The sequence below is a fragment of the Strix uralensis genome, chromosome 1, assembly GCF_047716275.1.
Source record: "Strix uralensis isolate ZFMK-TIS-50842 chromosome 1, bStrUra1, whole genome shotgun sequence".
Classification (NCBI taxonomy): Eukaryota; Metazoa; Chordata; class Aves; order Strigiformes; family Strigidae; genus Strix; species Strix uralensis.
This window is the reverse complement of record NC_133972.1, coordinates 56,944,493-56,971,533: the sequence shown is the minus strand read 5'-3', so window position 1 is coordinate 56,971,533 and position 27,041 is coordinate 56,944,493. Positions and strand designations below refer to the sequence as shown.

Below are 27,041 nucleotides of genomic sequence, written 5' to 3'. Positions count from 1 at the left end.
TACTCATGAACAAAGTTTAAAACAGATGAGACAACTGGCCAGAGAGCAATACTTTCTCTCTGTTCTGACAAGATAAAGAAGCATAGACAACTAGCTTAAATTAACTTCCATGTGTTTATGTTATGATTGTCAATGTCGTCTTGTACCAGAAGAAACAGGACACACGCAGAAGGGTTTATTTAAAGCTAACACACTTGAAAATACAGTGATATTACACTTTTAGTTAGAAGCTATAAACTTTTTCTCCTCTGGGATTCTTGCAGAGCTGAGACTTACACAACAGGCCAGGTACACCAGGTAAGATTCACACTATACTATGAAAAAGAGAGAAAAAGAGAAGTTCTCAAAACATCAACTGAGTTGTTTAGTTTACCTGACCCTATGCTGTCCACTAGAGTAACACTAGTTTTTATTCCTAAGCAAAAATATATGTGTGTCTGTGTAAAGAGAGATAGAGATGGATATTCTGTTAATTTAAAAGAAGGCTAAAGATCTTTAATCAATCTTTACATATTAAGGAGCAGTTATCATTTCTATCATAACACCTATGCCAGTCATAACACTGTGCTCTTACGGAAGACCACAATTAATCTGCTACCTCCCCAACTAATATTTCAGTGACTTATTTAAGACCCCTTTCAGATGAATAGCCCCCATGACTGAACCTGTGTTTCAACAGGAAAAACTTTACTGGGGGAAAAAAAGGGTAATTTCTGTTAAACCTGTAATGCTTATCAGTGATACTGAGCAGCAACTTTTTTGATGCTGACACCAGATGAAAAATCACTTTCTAATTAAATGGAAAAGTAGCATATATATGAGGTAAGAGCCAGAGTGTGGACTTAGTACCATTTTCTCATTCTGCAGGGTAAGTCTGCCCTGCTTCCTCAAAAGAAGACACGGTAAAGGAAAATGTGACCATGGAAAAATTTGCTATGTAAGGCATACAAAAACTGTTATTCCCAAGATTCCACAGCAGCTAAGTGTTTCAAAAAGTCACAGAAGAATGAAAAAACAGATGGGTGACAATGGCATCACCAAAATACCTTATGCCTCACTCAATTATTTTATATTCAAGGCACAAGTTACAACTCATAAATTTCATTAAATCTACCTAATTTATACCACAATCCATTGCCTCTTTGTATTTCAGAATAGAAATACACGAGATATTGTGGACAAAACTGATATTTCTTGTGGGAATAAAATCCAAACAGAAAAAGAGAGAGAGAGAGACGCTTAATCTTCCTTATTATTTGATAAGCATTTTCTGAGTAAAGGTACAAGTCATTTGTGGTTCTGATCACTCCAGTATGCTGTTCCATACCTAAGAGTAGAAAATGGTTCAAATATTTAACAAATCAGGGCTAATTATATAGAATAATTGAATCCTTAATATAAAGCCTGAGAGACTTTATTCTTCTAACGTTACTTGCTGCTGATGTGAATACCATGAGAAGAGATAAAGCTACAGACCTGTTAATACAAAGAAGACAGTAAAAAAATTACTTTCCGTTTTGAGAAAAACACTAGGCTCTGGATGTAAGTTAATTATTAAAGTTCAATTCCCTTTTTTTCCCCAAAAAAAGTTATTTTAATTACTCCTTTTTTATGCCAAGTGTCTATTTTACTTAAGAGAAAAAATGACTTCCTATTTGAAGCAATGCCTACTAGAAATAACAGTTACTCAAGGGCAGTGTTTTATTGATAAAGCCTTTTTCTTTATAATCACCATATGTCATAACATTTCACAGGATTCATGAAGTTCATATTTTTTCAAAGGCAGAAACAATTGGAAGTTCTGATCAGGAGCTAACAAAAAACCCCAAAGCACTGTCGAGAGTTGGAGTAACTTTTGCGTTTTAAACCCTAGATATAGTAAAAGACAGGACTTCATAAAAGTGAGAAAGATTATTTGTTACCGTAAGAGCTACCATTTTTAAACTGTTATGAGTATTTGCATACATTTACATGCACTGAAAGCACAGCCATTCAGAACAAACAAGGTTCATTATGAAGACAAACATGCAGAGTATGACTGAGTGACAATCTACACAATGGCTGATTTAAACTTTATCGGTCTCCTCCATTCACCGACCATTTTTCCGATGAGGAGGAACAGCTAAGGATGCCTTACAGCTCTTTGGCCACTTTTTATTTTTGATAAACCCTGGGGCTGCCTCTGTTAAGGTGAGAGAATACACTAAGCAGTCTGTTCAGTGTGTCAGAACCTCCGGTATGGTCTCTGACTTCTAACAGGCAACCTTAAATGAATCTCTCAAGTAGTGGAATAGGTAGGAAAACTGGTTTAGCAAAAAGACATACACAGTTCCCTTAAACAGTTCAACTTTAAGGCATGTCTGCATGCATTCCTACTGCCTGTGACAATAGTAACACTTCCTTTCAGCCTAATAGGTCCTGAGCCCCATCCTTTGTCTGCTGATTAACTGCTCTATTCATTGACCAGACCACTAATTGCATGCTCCTTATAGTTACCCTACATTACTGTAAGAATTAATGAGACACAATTACAGCTCCCAGAAATCTCAGGCCTAGCCAACTGCAAAGCACTCCAACTGAATAAGAACTCCCCAAGAATAAAGAGAAAAATTCAGCCCATTGTTCACAGGAAGCAGAATGTTTTTTGTTAAAAAATTGTATTTATTTGAAGCTGTTTCATAATTAGGCCCTGGAGAAAAAAAAAGAAAAGGAGAGAATAGAGAAAGAACTTGGGAACCGGCATTCACTGAGAAATCACAGTGGATGCAAAGAGACGCGCAGACAGTTCAGATATGAGGAGAAAAAACATAAGGGATGAAGTGCATGAAAAATTAGTGCTATGAATACTACAAACATCTATAAACAATCAGCTGTTTAAAAAGAGCATGTCCCACTGTATGGGAATTATCACTAATACAATCTTATATTTGACTTACATAGTTTCAGTCTTGAACAATTTAAAATAAGCATATGGCATGCTTCTGCACTCCTGTCTCTACTAGGAGATGGAGGAAGAGGAATTTAATTTCCCACTCCCGGAATTTAATATGCATTAGAAGTCAGTGTCATTAGCCATGAAAGTCAAAAGGAAGGACAGAAAATGAGTTTTTTGAAAATCAGCCATATTGAAAACTGCACTCACATTTAATCTGTGTAATCAACAGCCACAGCTATTCAAAGTCTTACTGACTACAATCACTACCTATTAGCCTGTAAGTAGTTCAAAAGCTATTATTCTCACTTGAACAATTTTCCAATACACAAGAGACAGCATTAAGTTAATGAAGTTAATATGCAAAGTCAATATTCTTTGTTACGAAGTCGTCTTCTGCCATTGGTTCATCTTCAACGTATTTTCACCATATAAATTTGATTTAAATTACATGTATAGTTTGACAAAGCCACTGGTACTTAAAATAGAGCTTAAAATGCAGCACTATACTTTATAGTCCCAGTAACCATTTTTCAGGGTACAATTTATAGCAGCCACTGAGACCCCAAACTAAGAATGTCATAGACTGGCACTGCTACATTCTAGAATCAACATCTTTGGACAGAGACAACATTTTTTGTACAACTCTACAGGGATTCTCAATAATTGCACCTAACTGCAGTAATAGTTTAAATTCATGGAAAATGGATGTTCTTCTGATACTATCGCTCACTGATATCACAGCAGAACGCTTTCCTGCATGAAGCAGACAGTTACCACCATGTGGTGCTGAATCCCAAGTAGGAAACAAGGCACGAATATGGATCAGAGACCTTTGTGTTCAGTGTATAATAAGTCCAATATCCCTGTCATAGAACAGCAATCATTAACTCAGGGATCTTTTGTTAAATGGCCCCTGTTGCTGGACTGGTAACAGCAGGGATTGAATTTGCAATTTCTGTATCTCAAAATATCTCCCTTTTATGATTATGATCGCATCCAATGCCATAGTTATATCTCTCCTTACCATCCTCAAGACTAGATTCATCTGTCAGGGAGACTGCAAGCCTACAAATTCATGCATTTCCAAAGTAAGTCTCTAGGACTTGAAGTGAAAATACCAATTTCTATTAACCTTGGCTGATTAATCAACCTCAGTGCAGGACCACAGAGCTTACATATGCGGCTTTGTCTCTGGCAGTATTATTTGAAATGGGCTTTCCGCATCTCTTCAAAAAACCTTGAGGAAAAAGGAAACCTTTGTCTCAAAAAAATTACCTAGCTCATTCAAGCTATTCCTGTTTCAAGCCCAAAAATAGAACAAGTCCAAATTCCTGCAGAGTGTGATGTGAAATTATTTCTGCTAGTGCAAATAATGTATTCCGGTATCTGGTCCAGCCTTCAATTCTGATGTTACAACTTGAACAAATACAAAATATGCATATGCTTGAGGCTAGCTGTAACTTCTAGTTAGGGGGGGTCTCTGCATAAGAGAAAAGAGAAGTCCTTCCTGCAGACAAACACTAAGAGCCCACTCTTTAGGTCATCAGTTCCAAGTAAGATAGAACATCTAAATGAAAGATAATTAGAGGCATACAGAAACTGCATCTTAAGAGACAAGGGAAGGTTTCAAGTCATAATCTGAGTTCACTCAAACCATTTCTACTCTCCTGCTCCACTTCCAGTTTCTTTAGAACTACTTGTGATTTATGGTGCTGCATGTAGGATCAGCAAAGGACAATCATGATCCATCAAGCAGGTTCCACATGCTTATTTTTTCTGGAACCCAAGGAAGCTTCCACTTCTCATCCTTTAGTTTGTGTGTTGCACATCACAAGCTTCACTGCTAGGGAGTTTCCTTCCTTTTCATTGTTATATCTGCATCCAGCCTCCTTTCTTCCTGCAAGTAGTTCAGTTAAACAATGGTTATGCCTATACTGCCTCCTAAGTGTGGCCCCAAAACTATCTTCAAGACTAGAACCATCAACAGGACAGGTGCTAAACATGAAAATTCATGCATTGCAAGGCATTATTCATGAAACTTGCAGCTGTAAGACAACCCTGTAGACAGAAGATAAACAAGAGACAGAGATCACATACTATTCTTAGAGTTGCTCTAGAGGTCGTTCTTCAGAGCGATGTAAGCATAGGCTATGATATATCATGCAGTGATAAACTTGCATATGAGTCCCTACAGGATGAGGCCTACAGCTGATTTACACTAGAAAGGTTAACATAGAAATTATACTAACAAGACTCCTCTTCCCAAGCAACTTATACCTATCCCTCAAGAGAAGTAAAATGTACAGGTAAAAGAACTTCTTATACAGCTTCTGCACTAGGGTTTTTGCTGGCATAGCTATGTCAGCAAAAAATTCATAACCCTCCCTGACAGGCCTCCTTGATAACACTTTTAAGTGCAAACCAGGTGTCAGTATTTCAGTTATGACAGAAAAAGTTCTACACTAGTCATGAGCTGAATATGTAACCTTTCATGACCTGGAAAAGCCCTTGCTTCCAAGGAGGTCAAATCCCATGTTCGTGTTTTCCATCAGCATAATCTCTCATGAGCACTGATTAATACAGTACTAATATGGTACTGTATTAACACACACAGAGTAGGTGAAAATATCATATCAGTCGACAAGCCACTTATATTCTGCATTCCCATCTAAAAAATGTTCATTTACACTACATTAAAGCCACAGAAAATCCAGTGCAGGGGAGGCACCAACACTTCTATGTAAAAGTGTGATGTGATTTTTGGATTAGACTAAAAATAATTTTATTTCTATTAATCTCTGGACATTTCAGATTTCATTTGGCATTCAGAAAGATTTAGATTATTCTAAGAAGAGATTCTATAGATTGAGTTCCCAGATGCATCTGATGGTGAAACAAGATGACCAAGTATAAAATCTTTCACGTTAATCAGCATCGTTAGGTAGAAAGTTAACAATACTGGTTTGAGAGAGCTGGATAGCTTATAAACACAAGGTTCATAATTAAATACATAAATCTGACATACGGCATTAGGCAACAACCCCACAGCTGAAGAGAAGATCAGAAGAAGTCGCCTGCTGCCACAGGCAGAGTTGCAGAGTGTCCCTCAAGGACCACCAACATTGTATCTGTTCCTAACCTAGTCTACCATATTCTCATCATCTCTAGTTCAGTTGCTCTCTGATCCTATGAGATTATTTATGGAATATGTTTAGGCCTTGCACTGATGTGGCAATAGATAAGGCCCTTTGAAAGCATCCCTCACTGAGGTGGAGCGCAAGGGCCATGGTGCAAGGGCCAGGTGCAGGTCCACCTGGGGTGTTCCTCAGTACAAGTGTTGATGCCCTGTGATAAAAGTCATCATGAATAAAACAAAGTGTTTCTAACTACTTACACATACAACACTCATGGCCATCGATTAGCCAAGCAGCATGAATCTCTGAGCTACAAGAAACAATCACATAAATGTCTTTAATTCATTAATGTTGAATATGCAGAAAGAAAACAAGTTTAACAAACAAAAAGCAGTCTGTGATATCTAAGCACTTAAATCACTACTACAAACTATATCCCACACCTAAAACTTTTTTTTTTACTACCTTAGCATTTTTTATAATCCACTAAGATTACTCATAGCCAGAACTGTGGCAAAACTGGGATTGTATGAAAACTGTTCACATACCACTAGCTGAGAAAAACACTGGTATTAGTCCAGAAACCAATTTACTCTCATAAATCAGCTTTATTCTTGCAAGCAACACTGAAGGGAAACAATTTCGCAATGAGGCAACAGCAACACAGAGCACACGCCCCCTTCCATCCTCACCTTATTCACTGCCCTTCCAACACTCTTCCATACATTTAGCTGCACCATCCAAAAATCCTATCACCCTGGACACCAGTCCTCGACAGAGTGATTTCCTCTTTCCTGTGTGGTTGGTGGCCTATGTACCCTCAGCACTGGTGTGCTCTTAGGCTTTCTCTGTGAAAGTCCATAAGCCACACAGATAAAACAATGCTGTCATTCCACTCAGGGGCTGGAAACCCTGCATTCTCCTTCCCCTGGTATAACTTTACTAACCTTTTAAAAAAAGAGTGTGGTACAATACCAAGTGTGTTGAAAGAATCAGGACCTCCACTTGTTTACCCTTTCCCTACTCCTCCTAAGTCTAGAAGCTTTCTCTCTTCCTCACCACCGCCCCTAGAGCAGCTACTGACACTTGTCTAGCTCATCATCTGGGCAGGAGCAGAAGCCAACATCTGTAAGTTATTTGCTTTCTTCCACTCACTTTCATGTACCAGGATGCAGGGCAAGGGATCCTTCTTGCTGATGACCACTGTGGTCCTGAGGAAAACTTGGTTCATGATCACATGAAAAAAGATGCACTGTAATTGAAGGATGGTAGCTTTTGCAGAGCATTCTTTAACACTAGGGTCCTTGCTTATGTCTGTTTTCATTCTTTTACACTTCTGCTGCACTTTAAGGAAAATTGTACTGTGGAAGTTAGAAGTCTAGCATGGGAAGAAAGCGTTATGGTTTCACTGTGCATTTCAGTTACAGACAACCTGTGTAGTGAGCTAATGAATGGAGAAGTCAGATCATACACAGCCAGAGGAAAGATTGATTTATGTCCCGATTTACTATTACTAGTTTCAGAAGAGAAACAGGCAGCCATTTCAGTGACAAAAGCATTAGACTGACATAAGGTTCTGCATTACTTAACTACCTGTGGCACGCACCCCTAGCCTTACCCTTTTTGTCAGTCAAATGAAGTAGAATTTGGCTAACATACAACTTGCATATTTGGCATACATTGGTCAAAAAAACAGACTGAGTGGACAAAATAGTCAAATCCCTGTCAATTTTGAGCCTTAATGATTCCCTTTATAGCATCTTTACAATACCAAAGGTCTTACATTTCATACATGCCAATGTGAGAGGGAAGCTAGTCACTGGAAATTAAGTGTGCTAGTGCGTTTATTAGGTACACAAAGTGTAAGAGTGTAAAGAGCTGAAAAGGAACAGACAGACCAGAGAAATACAGGATAAGACTAAGAAGAAACATCCCAAAACAGAAGCATAATTAAGCATCCAAATTGCCAATTAACAGTAAATAGCCAACAAGGAACATGTATGGAAGAATGCAGGCATGTGTGAAGAATTAAGGGGCTATATTGCAACTAAGATTTATTCATGGAGAATTCCAAGGTATTTAGGCTCCTAAATCCTATTTAGGAACTTAAATTCCCACTCAATTCTACAGGAAATTAGCCACCTTCACATCTCTTAGGATTTGGGCTCAAGGATCGCTACCATAAGGCATCAGTGTACATGGCTCTCTGGTGCCTGTCTCACTGTATTAGGCAACCAGAAGAACATTGCGAAGAAACTCTTGATGCACCAGTGACTCAGAACAAAACTCCCACTCTACCATAAATACATTTAATGTCCTACACATAGGACCATTTAATGAGACTCAGTAAAAGCATTAGAAGAGTAATTGTATTGTAGAAATGTGGAGTATGGGGGAAGGGAAGTTACAGGCAATTGCTTATCCTGAACCTACCTACAGGTTCATAAATTTCCTCTGTAAAGCTGCCAGCCTTTCTTCACACACAATTATCATGTACCATTTGCATTACTGTAGAACCTGCAAGCTCAGGTCATGGATCAGTCCTACACAGATGCAAAGAAAAAAAGAATATGCCTACACATCTGATGAAAGTCATGCAACCCAAATATTAGCCATAACACAATTTTTTAAAAATTTATTGGCTTAGCATAAATCTAATGACTGTCATCCATTGTAGAATTATCATAATAACATTCTTCATATTACAGTTGGACAGGCTTACAAAGGAGAAATATGCATTGAACCACAAGGAGGAATACAGATTGTTGCAGTATTACATATACTCTAGGCAGGCAGGAGAAATGCCTTCTTTGCACGCAGTGGGTTTTTTATATAGATAGCTAGATAAAATGTACTCCATGTAAATGACTTATAAAAACTGAAGAAATAGGAACCACTCCACTAATTAAAATCTTGGAGAACTTTTTGTTATAAACATGAGAGTATGTTTGTATATCATTTATAACACATATTTCCCAGCAATAATTTACCCTTCCACTCAGAAACCTTGTGTAAAGATACTTCACTGTTACCATGCACAAAAATCAAAATAATTTATGAGAAAGTAACACAGGAAATTTGCATCTTTCAGGCAACCCGATACTAATATCTTCATAGAGTAAACTATATTCTAATGAAGATATTCTCAGCAATACATCTGTTTATATTATTTTTCTTCACACTTGGATTTTATTTCATTTGTGTCACAAGCCACCTTGCAAGTTTAAGAAATGCATCATGTATTCATGACCTCTACTTTCTTTCAGACCCCCTCAGTTATACGGATGACCAGGTTAAAGAAAAAACAAGTGGTTTGTCTGATAACACTTAGTGTCAAAACAACCATATATGTTGTATTTCTGTTAGCTGAAGTCATCATAAAAAAAAAACCAACCCCAAAAACAGTCTTTGCTTTACTTTACCTTTTTCCAGAATAAACTCTTGTAATTAAACTTTCCACTTTTCCAAGTAGCTGACTATGTATTCCTGCACAGCAGGAGGTTTTCTCCACAGACATATTGACTTGGACAATAAACAAAGCAGAAATCCCTGACTGGAATTTACTGCTAAATTTAACCATGCATATTGTTAGTAAAATTTGCATATCTGTCTTTCAACAATAAGAAAAAATAAAAGTTGAAATTCAGTGAATTTGGGCACTGCACTGCTTTGCAAGAAAAAAAAAAAAAAATAGAGTTGTAATTTCCATATGAAATCTGTGCAAAAAATACCTGGTGCTGCCTTGGTGAGATCTGAAAGATGACAGCATACTAATAGTAAAGGAGCTTCTCCTTTAGCAAAGATGGCTTAAACAGCACCTATAAAATACTGGTGAAGGGCCACTGAATTCTAGAAGACATTGCCAGCACCTCTTATTTCTCTGTCCTTCCACCACAAAATACACAGAAGCAGTTTTCATGTTTTGAAGAAACATCACCTACCTTTTCCCCTCAGTGTCAACTTTCCCCATGAAACATTAACAGATCAGTCAGCATTGGCTTCTTACAATTAAAGATGGCAGAAAGTTTCATTGATACTTTTTCACTGATTTTTGTCACAACACTGCATCACCACTAACCCTCCAAAGCCATCAGCCATCAGTAGCAAATATTCACCTTCTCTTTTTTGACTTTTGTCTCTCTTTTCACAGCATCCTGGACACCTGGATGTCTTAGGAATTTGATTTAAAGGAATTAGGGTTTCTAATCGGATATATTCCAGAGATTATACTGTTGGTTGGGTGGATTTTTTTTTAATTATTAGTATTGCTTTTTTTAAACTGAAGCAGTGAATTTAAATCTCTCAATAATTATGAAAATTCTCACACTACCACAGTGTGTATTTTACAGCTTTCCACACTTGCACTTTCTCTGAGCAGGATTTCAAGTGCACCTGTAACCAATGCTTAGGTCTTTAGAATTTGGCTACTCCTCAACTGGAGGATGGAGAAGGAATAAATGGCATTCTGGCAAAAGTGAGGAACGTGGTCATCACTTTAAGACATTACCTACAGCTGATGGTGCAGATAAGTGGCCCAGTCTTTTTTTCCCTTACCCTTTAGATAAAACAAATACAACCATTAACACTGAAACTACAAGGTTTCTAACACCCCAGTGAGATGCACAAATCAGCTCACACCTCTCAGAGCACTTCTAGCATACCTTGTAGACTTGGGCAGGAAATCTCTAAATCATACTCCTGAATTTTTCCTGCAAATAACTGCAACTTTTTCCTTTTCTAATAACCAAGCTGTGCTGTGAGAGAAGTGCAGTACAACCACCACCTCTAGCATTCAGTCTGTGGCTATAAACAGCTTCATATCATCACAAGGTCTAACTGAGGTTGGTGAGACTCTATAAAATAGTATGGTTACCTACAGAGTATCCCCTTATGAGATTCAGGCATTGCCTCATTACATCAGATTTTCTGCAAAATGTTGCATTCAGATATTGTGCAACAGAGATAGTTGAGGAAGTGGAAGAGTAATTTTATTCTGCAAAAGTGCAATGAAAACTTGGTAAATAACCTCAGTGATACAGAGCATTTACCTGGAAGTCACCAACAAGCTCTCTGCATTCTGGTCCAATGAAACAACTACAAGAAAATATGACTTCCAGGGAGGTAACCACGAGATGCTGAGAGCTCACTGGGATGTGTTCATGACATTGAAGTCAATGGGAGTCAAGGCCCGTAATTCTCCAAATACAAATTGCTGAGTAGGAAACTAACTAAATGTTCTGAAACATTTCAGAATCAGGCACTGAAATTAATGAGTTAAAGATTAATTCACTCACAGACTGTGTGTACATGGTCACCTCATGGGGCCATCACCAGGAAGACATGAGATCTTCTTAGAAGAACTGCTCTACCTGAGGCTAATTAACAGATATGCTGACTGTAAATAAAAGCAGGAGGTGGTAAACAGAAAAGAATAGGAAGTTTGATGGGGCTCCCAACTGATGCTGTGTGTCAATAAACGTCAGCTGAAATTTAGATGCTGCTTTTGTACTCTCTTAAGGAAATCATTATTATCACATTATTCTGTAACACAGTCTAACCTAATCTCTATGCATCATACTAGGGAAGATATTTTTGATCAACTCTACATTTATTAATTACAAAACCAAACATATTGAAGTTATTTTGTTTTACAAACAGAATTAAGCAGCTTATTTTAATATTTAAAGCTGCAAATTATGATATTCAGCTTTACTACCCATAAAACTAACAACTATTTCTTATATCCCAATCCAAATTAGTGACCTTTGTAAAAACACTGTTTGTTTCAAAGACACCAGTGAGATAGCACAAACAGCTGTATAAAACAGACAAGAGACTGATATACACAACAATTAGGCTTTTTAAGCACAGAAACACTTTTTCAATTTACCCTCATAATTTCCTAAACCTGTAGAAGATATTAAAAAAAAAAAAAGTAATTACAAAACCAAACATATTGAAGTTATTTTGGTTTACAAAGAGAATGAAGTATATTTAAACTTGACTCTCTGGGTTTTGGCATGAGATTCTTTATATGTATTTTACCATACCATTTTCCTTCACTGACTCACGTATTTTCTGCCAATAGAGGGTTACCTGTAAGAAAAACAGTTTTGATAGTACTGAACATTGAAAAGATGGTGACATTCATTGTCCATTCTCTACCCCACACCCCCAGAAGTTAACTCCCACTGCAAATTGGATTTTGTTTGTTGTTTCCTAATCCCCTCTCCCATTTAAAGACCTGATTTGACAAACCTTTTCTCAGGCAAGCAGACACTTTAAAGTAACCAGGATCACTGACATGAGGATAGACTATTTTGCATGAGAAAGTTTTGCAGGATGTAATCTTCTCTTTTCCTTGAAGTTTAAGTAGTTACTACCTACTACTTAAATGAAAGAAATTTAATAGTCTCAGTCCAATTACTTGTGAACACATGTTTATTTCGCACCCAATTACTTCCCACAATTCTTCCAGTTTCAAAAGAGTGGACAGATTTGGCAATTCCACTTGCTTCTCACTTCTTGACACTATCATTAAGATTCAGATTAAGGCATACAAATGATGTGAGAGAGGTTGCACTATTCTCGCTATTCTTGACACACTTTAGAGACAGGATTACAATCTCTCACTTCACAAATTTTCTAAATTCATTTTAAAAGAATTTACATATTTTCACTTCATTTTTAAGAAAACACGGACAGAATTTTTTTGCTACTTTTTCCAACTCATGAATTCTGATGTGCTAAAATGTCTTCCTTATAAAATGATTACTTGAAGTAAAGCTAATTGACTGTGTAGCATTATGCTTCAAAAAGTATTTGGATTCCACAGAAGAACAGCTGGAAAGTGGTACCATAGAGGCTCACTCTTATACTTCAATATTGTGCTTTCCTTTCTCTGTCCTCTTTCCCACCACAATTTTGGTACTAGAATGACAAATCTCTTTCTCAACAATACTCAAACCATTGCTTCCTTTCAAACGTTGTCTGGCTATTATCTTTTCTTGCAAATATTTATTTTAAACAATTCTAAAATAATAACAGGGAAGAGGGAAATTATGGGTCAGCTACTGACAATGTACTATAATCAAATTCTTCTGACAGAAATTTGAAGGAAAAATGTAGACCCTGTCAGGAAAAGAAATAAAAGAGACACCATCTATTTTGGTCAGTATTAGTCAATTTTGGACAAAATCAAGTAAACTTAAGTACACAAGAGTATAACAATATATTTACTTTCAGGTAATCATAAAACTTCTGAAGAGCTTACTAAAGATACAGAAAAAAATTAGCTGCTGTCTTACAAAACTAAGCATATGCTCATTTACAGATTTGATCATTAGTGCCTGTGAAGGCTAAAAAAGCGTAGTATTGCTTAGCAGTCATGAAGTGTTCTAAATAAAATTGCCATGAAAACAAAGTTAAAAATATCTGGAAAGATATTTCTGTAAGGGTGCTAAGATGCAAAACAAGCAATAAAGAATAACAATCAACTTCTGCTTGAGAAACACCACATGTTGCCAGTTGCTGATATATTCTGGCTACAAACTGCATTCTAACACTGAACTAATGACAGAATATAACACGTACTAAAACCAATGTAGGTCATTAACGGTTTTCCTCCCTGAATTTCAATATTTGCTTTGTTTTCTCTTCTTGTCTTAATACAAAGTCCACTGAACTCTGCAGGAGTCTTACACTAATGTTCTATCCACTAACTTTGGAAGAACATCCAAAAAGGCTCACAGTTGTATTTAAGACACAGTTGTAGCAAATTCTTACTACTACAAGAAGAAATGAAAGTGAAATAGAAGCCCCATCAACAGAAATCATAACCTATTCAGATGAAGTTCTCTGTCCCCATGATCCTATCTTTAGTGATTGGCTTACACTTTTCTTGGAGGAAGGAGTTACATTTCTGATAAATTTTGCTGAATCCCAGATTGCCAAAGCCCACACTTACTCACTTATCAGTGTGTTTCTCCTTACCCAAGGATAGCTATGACAATTCTGATCAAAGGTCCATTTAGCTCAGTATCCTGCTTCCAAAAGCAGCCACAATTCAGAGCCAAGAAAAGAGAGTATGAACAAGGAAATCAAATACAGTATTTTTACAGAATAATTCCCCAGCCTTCAACTATAGTCCACTCAGGAATTCCTGAGACTGATGTGATTTATCTGTTTAGCTTGCCCAATGGGTCTTCTCTTTCGAGCACTTAGTCCATTACCCCTTAAACTCACATATCCTGTTTGCATCCACAACACCGCAAAGCAAGGCTACCTTGGGCAAAGAACTAAGAACTGTATCGCACTGATGCTCAGTTTGGTGCATATTCAGTGTTCAGTGGATACAGCTACTCATATTTGCTTATTAAAACCCAGCCAAAATTAAAAAGCAAGATTGACACACCCCTTGAAAGAAACTTTGCACATATCCCACCAAGCTAAGTCCAGTGGGAACTAGCATTCTGAGCGCAGTAAAATGCTGCAATAGCAAGAATTATAACAAGGTTGGATATAGCTGGAAAAGCAGGCAGATGTCATGAGTGAAAAAACAGACACCCTAACAAAAGCGGCAAAAAAACCTCTGTGAGCCTCCCTCAGTCCAACAACTGAATTTTGATCCAAGGAGGTTAAATATAGGGCTGCCTGAAAAATTTCCACTGCATCTATTTTTGATGGGAAATGAGGCTTTCAGCTAAACACTTTTTGGTTGGAATTTTTTTTTTGGCATGTCTAAGTATGTGCTTCTGCAAATATACTTTTCTTACCAAAAAGCCAAAGTTACAAACCAAAATATTTTGATTGAAAACAAAAGATGTTATTAAGAAACGTTAGTGTGGAGCATTAAATCTGTGGCTTACCTGCTTTATGTGGCAGATCTCGTCTATCAACTAGACTTATCACTTTGAGGGATTCCCTACTTCCAGCACTCCCTTCAAAAAGGAAAGATCATGGCACAGTGTCGAAGGTGGTAGGCAGCCTCACCCTTGCAGAATAGGACCAGAAGGTGTCCAGATTATAACGTCAGAGGAGGACTACAGGAACATTTTTCAAATCAAGAAGTTTTAGTTTTCAGACAAAGCCTTCCAGTCCTCGGAATTCTGTCAAAGCATGTAGTTTTTCCTGGAAAATTAAGACAAAAATGAAAAAAGCTTTGTATTTTTTATCAAAAATTCATGCAGGAAATTTCATGGGCCAAGCAAGGTCTTATTCATTAACCTGCAAATTCAAACCTAGCATCTGGGTCCATCCTTACACAAATCAGAAAAACTTTAAACGGCAGTAAAATGTTTCAAATTTTCCATAGCCATCCTGTTAGCAGGACTGTTCAAAAGCCAAAGAGCTAAAACCAAAGAAAAATAATAAGGGCTCATTAGATGGGGTAAGGATAACAGTGTATGAGCCCTAAGTTATAGAAGACTAACCAGCCTAACATACAAAAGCAAAGCATGGAGAGAAGATTCAAACAATGGCTTACTTACTAGGTAATCTAATACAAAAAATCTGCATAGCAAAATTGGCCAAGTGGCAAGAAAATTAGATATTCCATTTATTATTCCCTTTCAGGGAATTCAGTGAATTAACCAGAAGGAATAAATTCGATAAGGCTAATGCAATAAAAAGTGAGAGTAACAGCTATCCCATTATTGCTGATATCACCCCTTTTCTTGGAACCCCGCAATCCACTGGAAAAATTCTCATCCAGAAACAGGCCCTGACCAGACCAAGACAGGGAAGCACCCAACTAATACTACCAGGGACAATGTTAGAACAAAATTTCTAATATCCATCTCTTCCCTTGCGGGTGTTTCCTGCCATACAATTGCATCCCCCCACCCCAAAGGCAAAATAAATGTATAAATAAAAGGAATAAAAGACAAGGAATAAATCAAGACTGCATCTTTTGTAACACCATTGCAAGCCCACAAAAGACAACTGCAAAACATCTCATATCAGTGGGGTACAATTTTTGTTTCCCCCACCACACACACAGAGGACTATCACTGCCATCATTAGCACCAAGAACCAATAAAATTCAAAGGAACTGTTAAAGGAATATCCTTATTAAAAACTGAGTGGGTAAAACGAAAGGAAGGGCATTTTGCTATTACAGTGAAACTCCTCTAAACAATTTGCTTTTCAATCACACCATTCCTTTACTAAAACAGAGAAAGGTTTTTAAGAGCGAGTTTCTGCTGAGACTAGGCACCTGAGGGTTCCATATAAGCAGTTCCGAACACTGCCTAGTGCTGATTCCCTGCACAGTTAACATCTTTGACTGTCTAATGTTATAAAGTGAAAAGTGCTAACATGACTTGTCATTCTTGAGGCCAATTTATTCATCAAAATTAGCACAAGCCCAAGCCTGCTGTCCTTATTCATATTTTGAATCACCAGCCGCTTATGTGTTGTCCCAGCAAAATTAGCACAGAGGAGGATTAGTCAGGATATAACCCTAGAGATAAAAAATTTGTTTGGAGTAAGTGAAATACAAAGAATAAATATTCAAAATGAGTGATGAAAGATATGTTTGTTATTTCCATTTTAACTCCAGGGCAATGAGTAATTTCAGTAACAATTTCTCAGTGTGGTTTTTATCATTCAATAGTTTAAAAATTAGTACTGTACATCCTCCATCAAAAGTTGGGATTGGAAACAGTGAAACTTAAAAAAGTCCACTTCAAACTTGTATGCAAAACATTATTCCCTTAAATTATGCTATTACTGACTTACAAGGTGCAAAAAGTAGTGTCAGAATTTATGAACAATGCATTGTTCAAGGATTTAACGACACACCTTCCTTCGCAAATCAGTTATACAAAGTTTCGCTTTCTCATATCTGGGTTTTATCCTTACCCATGCCTTTCAACACAAAGTGTCATTTTTTCTTCAGATCACTTCTTACTCGTAAGTGCATCACCTCATTAATTTCTCATGTAATTTACAGCATGTGAGAGGGCATACATGTAAGCTAACATCTCCATATAGTTTATGCAAAAGTTAGTAAGTCAAAATGGACTACACTGCCTAATCTTGTCTCTGCATCAACTCACACAGCCCAGACTAGCCTACTGCAGATGGGGTATCCTTAGCTCAAAGCCCTTCATATTTACTTCTTGCAGTGTGAGCTGCTCCAACTCTGATTTACAGTATATGAGAGAGAACCCAGCACTCCGCAGCTTCTTTGTTGTGGTTCTTCCTCATACCGTGTCAGCATCAATACTCAGAGTTGGTAAGAGTGACTTGTGCTGTTACTCTCTCCACTATCACCTAACCCAAATGTAGATGCCACAAAGTTAAGTAAGGTCAAGTTAACAGATAGAGCCCCCTTAATTCCTCCGATAGATCTGACATCAAAGACCAGACACATGGATGCCATCCCATCTTAAGGCCAGATTGTAATTTTGATTTGGACGCTGCCCACCTCAGATGGCTACGGCTCAGTCGGGTAAGCCAGGTGGCTGTGCAGTAGCAGTGGATATGTACCAGAAGCTTTGCAGGGGCTTATACCCAAGTTCTTAAAACTGAGGTCTCCAAAACTGAAGACTGACCAAATGGACTTCCCAACCCGTGCTGGGAGTAACAATGGTGCATGTGCCATTTGAGCATATATGAGCATTAACAACATTTTGATGGAGCATGGAGAGAGAATCACAAATATGACCGCTGAAGTCACTGGCTTGCTAGAGGTCTGGACAAGCTGCTGCTTTTAGGAGAGAGTGGTGCATGTGTACACTCTCGTGTTATCCCCAGAAACGAAACTTCTCCTTGACAGCCTGGATCCACACAACCTTCCCGAGATTCAAGAGTGCATTTACATACTAATGTCCTAGCAGTTGCCAGAAAGTAAATTAATTGTTACCTGGGCAATCAGAGGAAGACAACGCTACTCACTATGTCCATACATACTTAATATAGTTAGCAATTTAACTGCATGATATTTGTATTATTCTCCAAACATGGTGACAATGAATCAATGGACTGTTTAATGCAGGACAGTTTGCCTTCAAAAGTCACACAATTTATCATGTGTGAAACATCACACCATGAGGTATTACAATCTGTAGCACTGGTAGATTATAAATAAAGCTTGCTAAAAAATGTGCAAAAATTAGAAAATAGTATTAAGGAAAATTAAGAAGATTGCCCTCAAGAACACCTGTTTTCTTTCATTCCTTCCTCCTGCACTGTTTCACTAATGAGAAATGAAGCAATATACGATTACAATGAGTGAGCCAATACACCGCAGCCCAATCATCAACTGCATAGTGTGGGAGAATAAAGGTAAGGTTGATCTTATGTCGCCCTCATGCTAAACTGCTGTTACCACTGACTTCTTATGCTCATTCTGCTGCTCATGCTGCTTCTCTAGCAAAGCCTACACATCCAAAACAGCCTCGGGAAGAAGTCTAATCATGGTCTGCTCCTACGTTCAGCAGAAAATCCTCCAGCCACATTCAGGGCCACAACCTGCAGCTTCACTGTTGGAGCAATCCTCAGAACACGACAGTGATCAATCACTTTGTCATCCTCCTTTATAGTAAAGGGACAGTAAAGTACTCTTCCAGCAGTTTCTCCTCCTTCTCTGCCACCTGCTCACTGCACTCCAGAAGTAGCTACTGCAGCTGATTGCATTCAGCCTGTTTTATTCTTGCCTAAAGACTCTCTCACGTCTCACTGACCAACAGTAGCACCATGGTACTGTGCCCATCCATGATCAGTCTGACATCCCTGAAAAGATGTAAGCAGAACATTGTTCTTCTTGTCTACAAACAGTTCTCATGAATCACCATAAAAGACAGGCTGCCTCAGAAGATGCGTCAATGCCATTTAATTTTTTTGTGAAAGGAAAAATATCTATTAAAATATAAGATACATATGCATGCTGTACTCTCCTGTCCCCATTTCTTTGCAGGTTTCACAGTGCTGGATTTTTACTCATGATTTCTGCTTTGCAGACGTGCAGAAGTACAAATCAATGTGTTCCTTCCCATAATTGGACTGCCCATCACGTTGCTCAGTTCTGGACTACACGTGGCATGTGAGAGAAAAGGATGGATTAGAAAAAAATTTCTCTTACTTTTAATTGGTACTTTTAGTAAGATGCCACAACTCCACCTTACGTTGTCTACTAACTTGCCTGTAAAAATACTCCTTCTTCCTGCTCGCATTTACCCTGTCCTCAAAAGGTTCACAGTTTCTAGTTTCATGGTGTCGTTCAATGTTTGGCCAGGCAAAATCTCCTGTGTCTTGTAGCTAACCAGTATTTGCGTAGACGGTCTCTGGATAAAGCTCTGTGGCCTGCGATAGGAAGGAGATCAGCCTAGACAGCCCCTTCTGGGTTTAATCCATGAAATTACTGCCTTCAGTCAAGGCTTCATTCTAACAAGATTATTTGAACAATTTCCATGGACTGAGTTCTTCTTTTCAAACATTTTTATAAAAGCACCATTCATTGATCTATCCAATGCAGACAATGCCACACTAAAATTTACTAGAGAACATTAGGTGGGAATTAAAAAGCAATTTTTCAAACAGACTAAACACCTGTATTTTTAAATAAACAAAATACAATTTTAAATCCCAGATTTTATGTGGCATTTTTCTTTCCAGTAAAAAAAAATAAAATCAAGAGCCAATTTACTAATCTCAAAACTAAAATGCCCTGTAGTTGCCATTGGTTTGGTGTGATCCACATAAACCCAAATGCAAAGCCTTAGATGCACACAAAAATTAAGCTTATGTTAGAAGGCTAGTGACAGACCTAAATGTCTGAAGAGGCACAAGTACCTGTGGCAACAAAGACTTGTAGGAGTGTTACCTACCCGTTGTCAAATCTATAAGTTTGCAAAAGGTTGTAGTATCTGTAACATTCTCGCCAGCTTTGTATTTCGGCATGATTTGATGACTGGTCAACTGTTTTGAAATCCCTGCGAAGAAGTGCTCTACATTAATCTGTATTGCTATAGCAAAGCTCAGCTTTTCTGAAAAATCTGCTGCTATATTTTCTGGAATAAACACACAAACCATTTTAAAGACTTGACCCTTGATTCCTTCATCTCAGTACTTCTCCTGACTTCAGGGAAGTCTCAGTACATGAGGAACACACAATGGGCTGTGGTTCCACAGCCTTGAGCTATCCAGGCTGCTTTTCAGTCATATAAAGTAAAGCAGCCTCCCCACAGCTGTGCTGTTTTATATACCTGAAAGGCAATTTCAAAAATTATCATGGTCTTACTAGGGAATTTGGATATGCAGTCATTACTAAATTGCCATAAAGTTCCATATTACCAATTTTGTCATTACTGAACAGCTTCAAGACACACAGTATCTTTGTGCTGCATCTCTTTTCATGCTGTAAGAAAACAAGAGCATATGAATGACAGTAAAAATGAAGCCAAGTGTACTGTTGAGAAACTTGGTATTCTCTTATTTCTAGGAGAGTTATAGTGTAATTCTAAACTGTAGCGTTCAGCATGTCTCCTGAGTTTCCTTGCTGAAATATTGCAATGGAAATTTTACAGCATCTGTGTTGCTTTTGGAAGCCATCACCTCACATCTGCTGTCTCTGTAGTGTAGAGCTTAAGTTCAGCGTAAAAAGGTACTTTGTAATAGGCAACAGGAATCCTGACAGAGCTGTAATTTACAGACTCACCCAGCTCTGCTGACTAGACTCACTCGTTTCTACATTCTGTAGAGATTTTTACATAAGGTATTCTTCAAGCAGCCACCAGCACAACAGTCACTTCTTGAAATGGAGCACCGCATCCAGGACTGCAAAGAGACTTTTTAGACCTCTGCCAGTCACGGGGATCTCAGCCAGATGACAATTTTTTCATTCCGTCTTCTTCCTTGTTCAAGCTCCTGACACTTTTCAGTAGGGTATTAACTAAATTAGCACTGAAACAGCCGTCTGCTACTTTTGGAAAAGTTCTGATTTTGACCTAAATACTACTACGTATGTCGTAGTGATGTCACAGCCCGGGATATGAAACACGGAGGGGACGGCGCCGTCCCCCAGGCACTCCTCTGGCACGCCTGAGCGCGAAACCTCCCCTCAGGTGGGCGCTGGGCTCCAGAGGGGGGGGTTGCAATTACCGCAGTGATTACACGCTAAACGTGTTTATGGCCCCATAATTGCCCATTTCCTCCTCCCGGGGTAATCCGCGTGTCCATTTAAATAGAGTCGGACTGGAGGGGAGAGGACGCTGTCAGCGCGGCCAACAAACCCGGGATGGCTTTTGTGTGTTGCCTCCTGCCTTTGATTCCCCCCGGCGCCCGCCCCGCCGCTCCCGCACCGCCCCCCGGGGCGGCCTCGCTCCCTCCCGGCTCGAAACCCGCCGCCCCGCCGGATTTCACGCCGCGCCGCCCGCTGCCGAGCGGCGTGTCCCCGCGATGACAGGGATTGCAGCCCCAGCGGGAGCGCCACGCGCGCGCCAAGCGTAACAGCGCGTCCATTCCCCGACAAACGCCCCGTCCGGGGAGGACGGCACCCCCGGGACGGCCCCGCCGCACGCCCACCCCGCGCCCGCCGCCGCTGCCCTTAAGGTGGTCCGGCTGCGGAGGGGCCGCCGAAATTCCCTTCCCGCCCCCTTCGCCGGACCAGGCTGGGGAAAGCAGCGAGTCCCCTGCGGGCCGCCCCACGGCCCCCGGCAGCGGCTGGCGGCGGCCTCCGCCCGCGGGGCGCCGGGCCAGGGGGCGGCCCGCCGCCTTGCGCGGCGCCTCAGCCTCAGCCCCAACGACCCCCCCCCGCCCCCTCCGGCCCCCACGGCCGCCCGCGGCGCGGCCTCAGCGGATCCGCCCCGGGCGGCGGCGGCGGGAGCCACCGCGCTGCGCCTCCGTGGGACGGCGCGCCGGCTCCTCTGCCGCGCCGGGGGCGGCGTTGCTGCCGCCGAACCCGGCCCGGGCGCGTCACGCAGCCCTCGGCGGCGAGTCACCGCCTCCGGCGGCGGGCTGACGGGGAGGCTCGGGGAGCCGCGGCCCAGCGAGAACCGGCCGCCTGGAGCTCCGGCTGGGCCGCCGAGCTGGACCCCGCTCCCGCCGCGGCTGCAGGGGCACCAGCTCGGAGCGACCGGCCGCGCGCTGCTGCGGCGGGAGCTGCCCCTCCGGTGGCCGCCCCGGGGAGGCGTTGAGCTGCCGGGGCGTGCGGTGCTGTCCGCAGTCCCACTGGGGAGCTGTAGCCGGCGCGCGGTGCGCGTTGGGCGGCAGCGCCCGGCAGACGCGGTGCTGCGCGCACCCGCCCGCGCGGCAGGAGTTGCCGCGTTACCGCTCCTGCCCTCCGGGCCGCGAGCACACCGCCGCGGCGCTGCGGGCCACGCGCTGTACGCGCGCGGGGGTGACCGGCGGCGCGGGAAGCGCCAGGAGGCGAGGCCCGGGGGCGACCCCCCCTCCCCGCACCGACACGTGCGGCCGCGGTCAGCCAGCGCACCGCGGGGCGACCGAACGTCCGCAAGGCTGGGGCCGGCGTGGGCTGGGGAACCCCGCGGTGCCACGTCCGTGACGGCAAACCGCGCCCGAGGGCCCCGGGCGGCTGCTGCGCGGCAGCGAACCCGACGGGAGCGGGGCCGCTGGCAAGGGGAGAGAAGCGCCCCGCAGCCGCTCCGGCCGGTAGACAGGCAGCGCTTCGGGGCGCGGTGCGGCGCCGCACCTCTCCGCGCGAGAGGGAAACGGAGGCACAGCACCGCCACGTCCCCGCAGCGGAGAGAGACCCATAAGCGGCTGCCCCCGCCGCGCCACACTCGGGGCGCCGGCTCCACCTTAAGGAGGGCTGGGGGCCGGCCCCCGCCCCCCGCCCGGGACCGGCTGATAGGCGGCCGAGGGGGCGGGGGCGGGGCCCGGCGGCGCTCGCTATAAATATTCATGAGAGCGCGGCGGCCGGAGCGGCGCTGCCGGGGCCGGGGAGCGAGAAGTTGCGCGGAGGCGCCGCCGCGGATCGCCCCGCGGCTCAGGTGGCGCGATCGCGGCCGGGGCGCCCGGCTCGTCCCGCCGGCGGCGGCCGCAGCGGCGGGAGGAGGAGGAGGACGACGACGACGAGGCGGCGGCGGCGGTGGTGAGCGAGGACCGGCCGGCTGGCGGTTGCCCGCCCACCGAGCCGGGCGCTCGGGCGGGCGGCAGGAGGAGCCGCTCCGGCCGCCCCAGCACCGGCCCCGCCGCTGCCCGCCCGCTCGGGGCGGTGGGAGCCCTGCGCCGCGGGGCGCACCGCCCGCTCCCCGGGTCGCCTCAGCCATCTTGACCGCGCTGCGCGGGGGGGCTGACGGCGAAACTTCTGCCGCCGCCGCCGCTCCGTGCCCGGCCGGCGCTGGAGCAGCGGCCGCCCGCCCTGCCCCGCGAGGAGCGATGCGACGGCGGCTGAGCGGCCTGCCTTGAGCCGAGCCCCCTCCTCCGGCACGGCGCGGGGGCTCGCCGGCGGCTCCCCCCCAGCGGGTGCCCGCGGGGCCGCCCCCCTCCCTCCCTCCCTCCGTCCCTCCCCCCCGGGCGCCGGAGCCCCGCGGGGGCCGCCAGCCCTCCCACCTGCGGCCGGCACGGCGGGGGCCGCCCTCCGCCCCGCAGAGGGGTAGCCGGGGCGGGGGGGTGCTGTGGCGCCGCGCTGCCCGCGGCCGCCGAGCGGGCCGGGAGAGGAGCCGGGGCCGCCGCCCGCCGCCGAGCATGGAGTGGAGTTACCTGTTGGAAATCGCCTCGCTGCTCGCCGCCCTGTCCCTGCTGCAGCGCGCCGGGTGCGCCGCCGCCTCGGCCGCCGCCGCCGCGTCGTCGTCCTCCTCGTCGTCGTCGTCCTCGGCCAAGGAGCTGTCGTGCCAGGAGATCACCGTGCCCCTCTGCAAGGGCATCGGCTACAACTACACCTACATGCCCAACCAGTTCAACCACGACACGCAGGACGAGGCCGGGCTGGAGGTGCACCAGTTCTGGCCGCTGGTGGAGATCCAGTGCTCCAGCGACCTGCGCTTCTTCCTCTGCAGCATGTACACCCCCATCTGCCTGGAGGACTACAAGAAGCCGCTGCCGCCCTGCCGCAGCGTCTGCGAGCGGGCCAAGGCCGGCTGCGCCCCGCTCATGCGCCAGTACGGCTTCGCCTGGCCCGACAGGATGCGCTGCGACCGCCTCCCCGAGCAGGGCAGCCCGGACACGCTCTGCATGGACTACAACCGCACGGACCTCACCACGGCCGCCCCGCCGCCCGCCAAGCCCCCGCTCCGCGGCGCCAAGCCCGGCGGCCCCGCGAAGGCGGCCCCCCCCGCCGCCGCCGCCCCGCCGGCCGAGGCCCCGCGCAAGCCGCGCCCGCCGCCGCCCTGCGAGCCGGGCTGCCAGTGCCGGGCGCCCATGGTGTCGGTGTCCAGCGAGCGGCACCCGCTCTACAACCGCGTCAAGACGGGGCAGATCGCCAACTGCGCCCTGCCGTGCCACAACCCCTACTTCAGCCCCGACGAGCGCGCCTTCACCGCCTTCTGGATCGGGCTCTGGTCCGTGCTCTGCTTCCTCTCCACCTTCGCCACCGTCTCCACCTTCCTCATCGACATGGAGCGCTTCAAGTACCCCGAGCGCCCCATCATCTTCCTGGCCGCCTGCTACCTCTTCGTCTCCCTCGGCTACCTGGTGCGGCTGGTGGCCGGCCACGAGAAGGTGGCGTGCAGCGGCGGGGCGGGGGCGGGCGGCGCGGGGGCCGGGGCGGCGGCGGGGGCCGGCGGCGGGGCGGCGGCGGGAGCGGCGGCGGCGGCGGGGGGGCGCGGGGCGGCGGGGGGGGCGGCCGAGCTGCAGCCGGAGCTGGCGGGGGCCGAGCACGTGCGGTACGAGAGCACCGGCCCCGCGCTCTGCACCGTGGTCTTCCTGCTCGTCTACTTCTTCGGCATGGCCAGCTCCATCTGGTGGGTCATCCTCTCCCTCACCTGGTTCCTGGCCGCCGGCATGAAGTGGGGCAACGAGGCCATCGCCGGCTACGCCCAGTACTTCCACCTGGCAGCCTGGCTGCTCCCCAGCGTCAAGTCCATCGCCGTGCTGGCGCTCAGCTCCGTGGATGGCGACCCCGTGGCTGGCATCTGCTACGTGGGCAACCAGAGCCTGGAGAACTTGCGGGGCTTCGTGCTGGCACCGCTGCTCATCTACCTGGCCATCGGCTCCATGTTCCTGCTCGCCGGCTTCGTCTCGCTCTTCCGCATCCGCAGCGTCATCAAGCAGCAGGGCGGCCCCACCAAGACCCACAAGCTGGAGAAGCTGATGATACGCCTGGGGCTCTTCACCGTGCTCTACACCGTGCCAGCGGCCAGCGTGGTCGCCTGCCTCTTCTATGAGCAGCACAACCGGCCCCGCTGGGAGGCCACGCACAACTGCCCCTGCCTGCGTGACCAGCAGCCCGACCAGGCCCGCCGCCCGGACTACGCCGTCTTCATGCTCAAGTACTTCATGTGCCTGGTGGTGGGCATCACCTCCGGCGTCTGGGTCTGGTCTGGCAAGACCCTCGAGTCCTGGAGGGCCCTCTGCACCCGCTGCTGCTGGGCCAGCAAAGGTGCTGCGGTGGCTGGGGGCGCGGGGGCAGGAGCAGGCGGACAGGCGGCAATCGCCGCGGCAGGAGGACTCGGGGCTGGAGGCGGTGGCTCCCTCTACAGCGATGTCAGCACCGGCCTGACGTGGAGGTCGGGCACCGCCAGCTCCGTCTCCTACCCCAAGCAGATGCCCCTGTCTCAAGTGTGAGGAGGGGGAAGAGGCCAAAGGTTAGGGAGTGAGAGGGACACTGGCCTGCCTAAAATGCCCCCTCACTGTTTGGTGCCATTAATGAACCCCTAATGGTCCTTATTAGCCACAGCTTGTATAGAACAATGCAGCTGGCAGAGGCCCCAGGCTCCAGCCCCCTCCTCCTTCCCCTCCATTCATATGCAGGGAGCATGTACTTCAAGGAGCCAGCTTATTATTTTGCTGGCAGAGGAGGGTGGAGGCTCACCCGTGTCTTGCAGAGGGCAAGGCACAGCGGCTTCTGATTCACGCTGGACTAACAGCAGCTCTGCAGCTCTTCGCTCGTGGGAGGGGGAGGGTCTTCCTCCCACCAGCCCGAGGCTGGAGGCTGCTGGGACTGCAGGTTTTTGGGATACCGGTGACCAGGCAAATGCCTTACAGTACAGACTGAATCAAAACATGTCTTAATTATACACCCCAGCTAAATACGGGTTTCCTACATTAAAGGATGTATTTATATAATTATTTGTTACCTTGTACAGATGTGTAAAATATGTATATATCCAAAGCTATACAGTCTGTAAATTTTTTTGTAAAAAAGTTTAGAGGCTACCGCTGTAAGAGCAAATATGAGTATTCTATTTTGTCAATAAAATGACTTTTGATAAGTGACTTTTTCAAGCTTTCCCCCTACTCCTGCCCTGGTTATTCCAGCTGCCGTGTCTTTAGGTGGTTCTATAAGCCACAAACTACGTTCATGCTACAGTCATTACTGTATAATAGATGGCTGCCTCTGTTAAAGCAGTGTGATACAGAGACACGAGGAAAACAAGTCATTCAACAAGTTGTTCGGAAAAAGTGTTTGCCAAAACGGCGAGGCGCCTTACCATAGGAGATTCTCCTCTGCTTTTTGAAAGAGGACAGAGTCTTTAAACTGAGCCTGTACAAAAGAGCCATCTTGCATGGCATGTTAAGTGTCCTTTTGAGACAGGTGTTATTTCAGGAATGTGCACACACACCTCTCCTGGATTCTGTAAGCACCTGCCTTTCCGGGGATGCATACTGAAGTGTAAAAGGTTAATGTTTTAAATTCTTAGTTCACGAACAGCGAGTTGAGATTTGTTAGATCAATCTCTTCTTAACAGATTAAACTAACATCTTAACTTTTGTATATCAAATATGGTCCTTTTTCAAGAGAAAAGGTATTGTTCTTCTGTCAGGACTAAGCTAATTTATTTGAGCAGAAGGCTGTTGAATTAACAGAAGAATGCTTTGGCAATTGTTGAACTTTTTACCTGTCTGCC

General features: G+C 44.7%; 1 protein-coding gene across 1 annotated transcript; it reads left to right on the top strand.

The window, feature by feature from the left end:
• The first annotated feature begins 23,597 nt into the window (after positions 1–23,597).
• On the top strand, positions 23,598–26,409 carry FZD8 (frizzled class receptor 8). Its single transcript, XM_074867954.1, has one exon. The coding sequence runs from the start codon at positions 23,722–23,724 to the stop codon at positions 25,756–25,758; it is 2,037 nt and encodes a 678-aa protein (XP_074724055.1). The 5' UTR covers positions 23,598–23,721; the 3' UTR covers positions 25,759–26,409.
• The last annotated feature ends 632 nt before the right edge of the window (positions 26,410–27,041 follow it).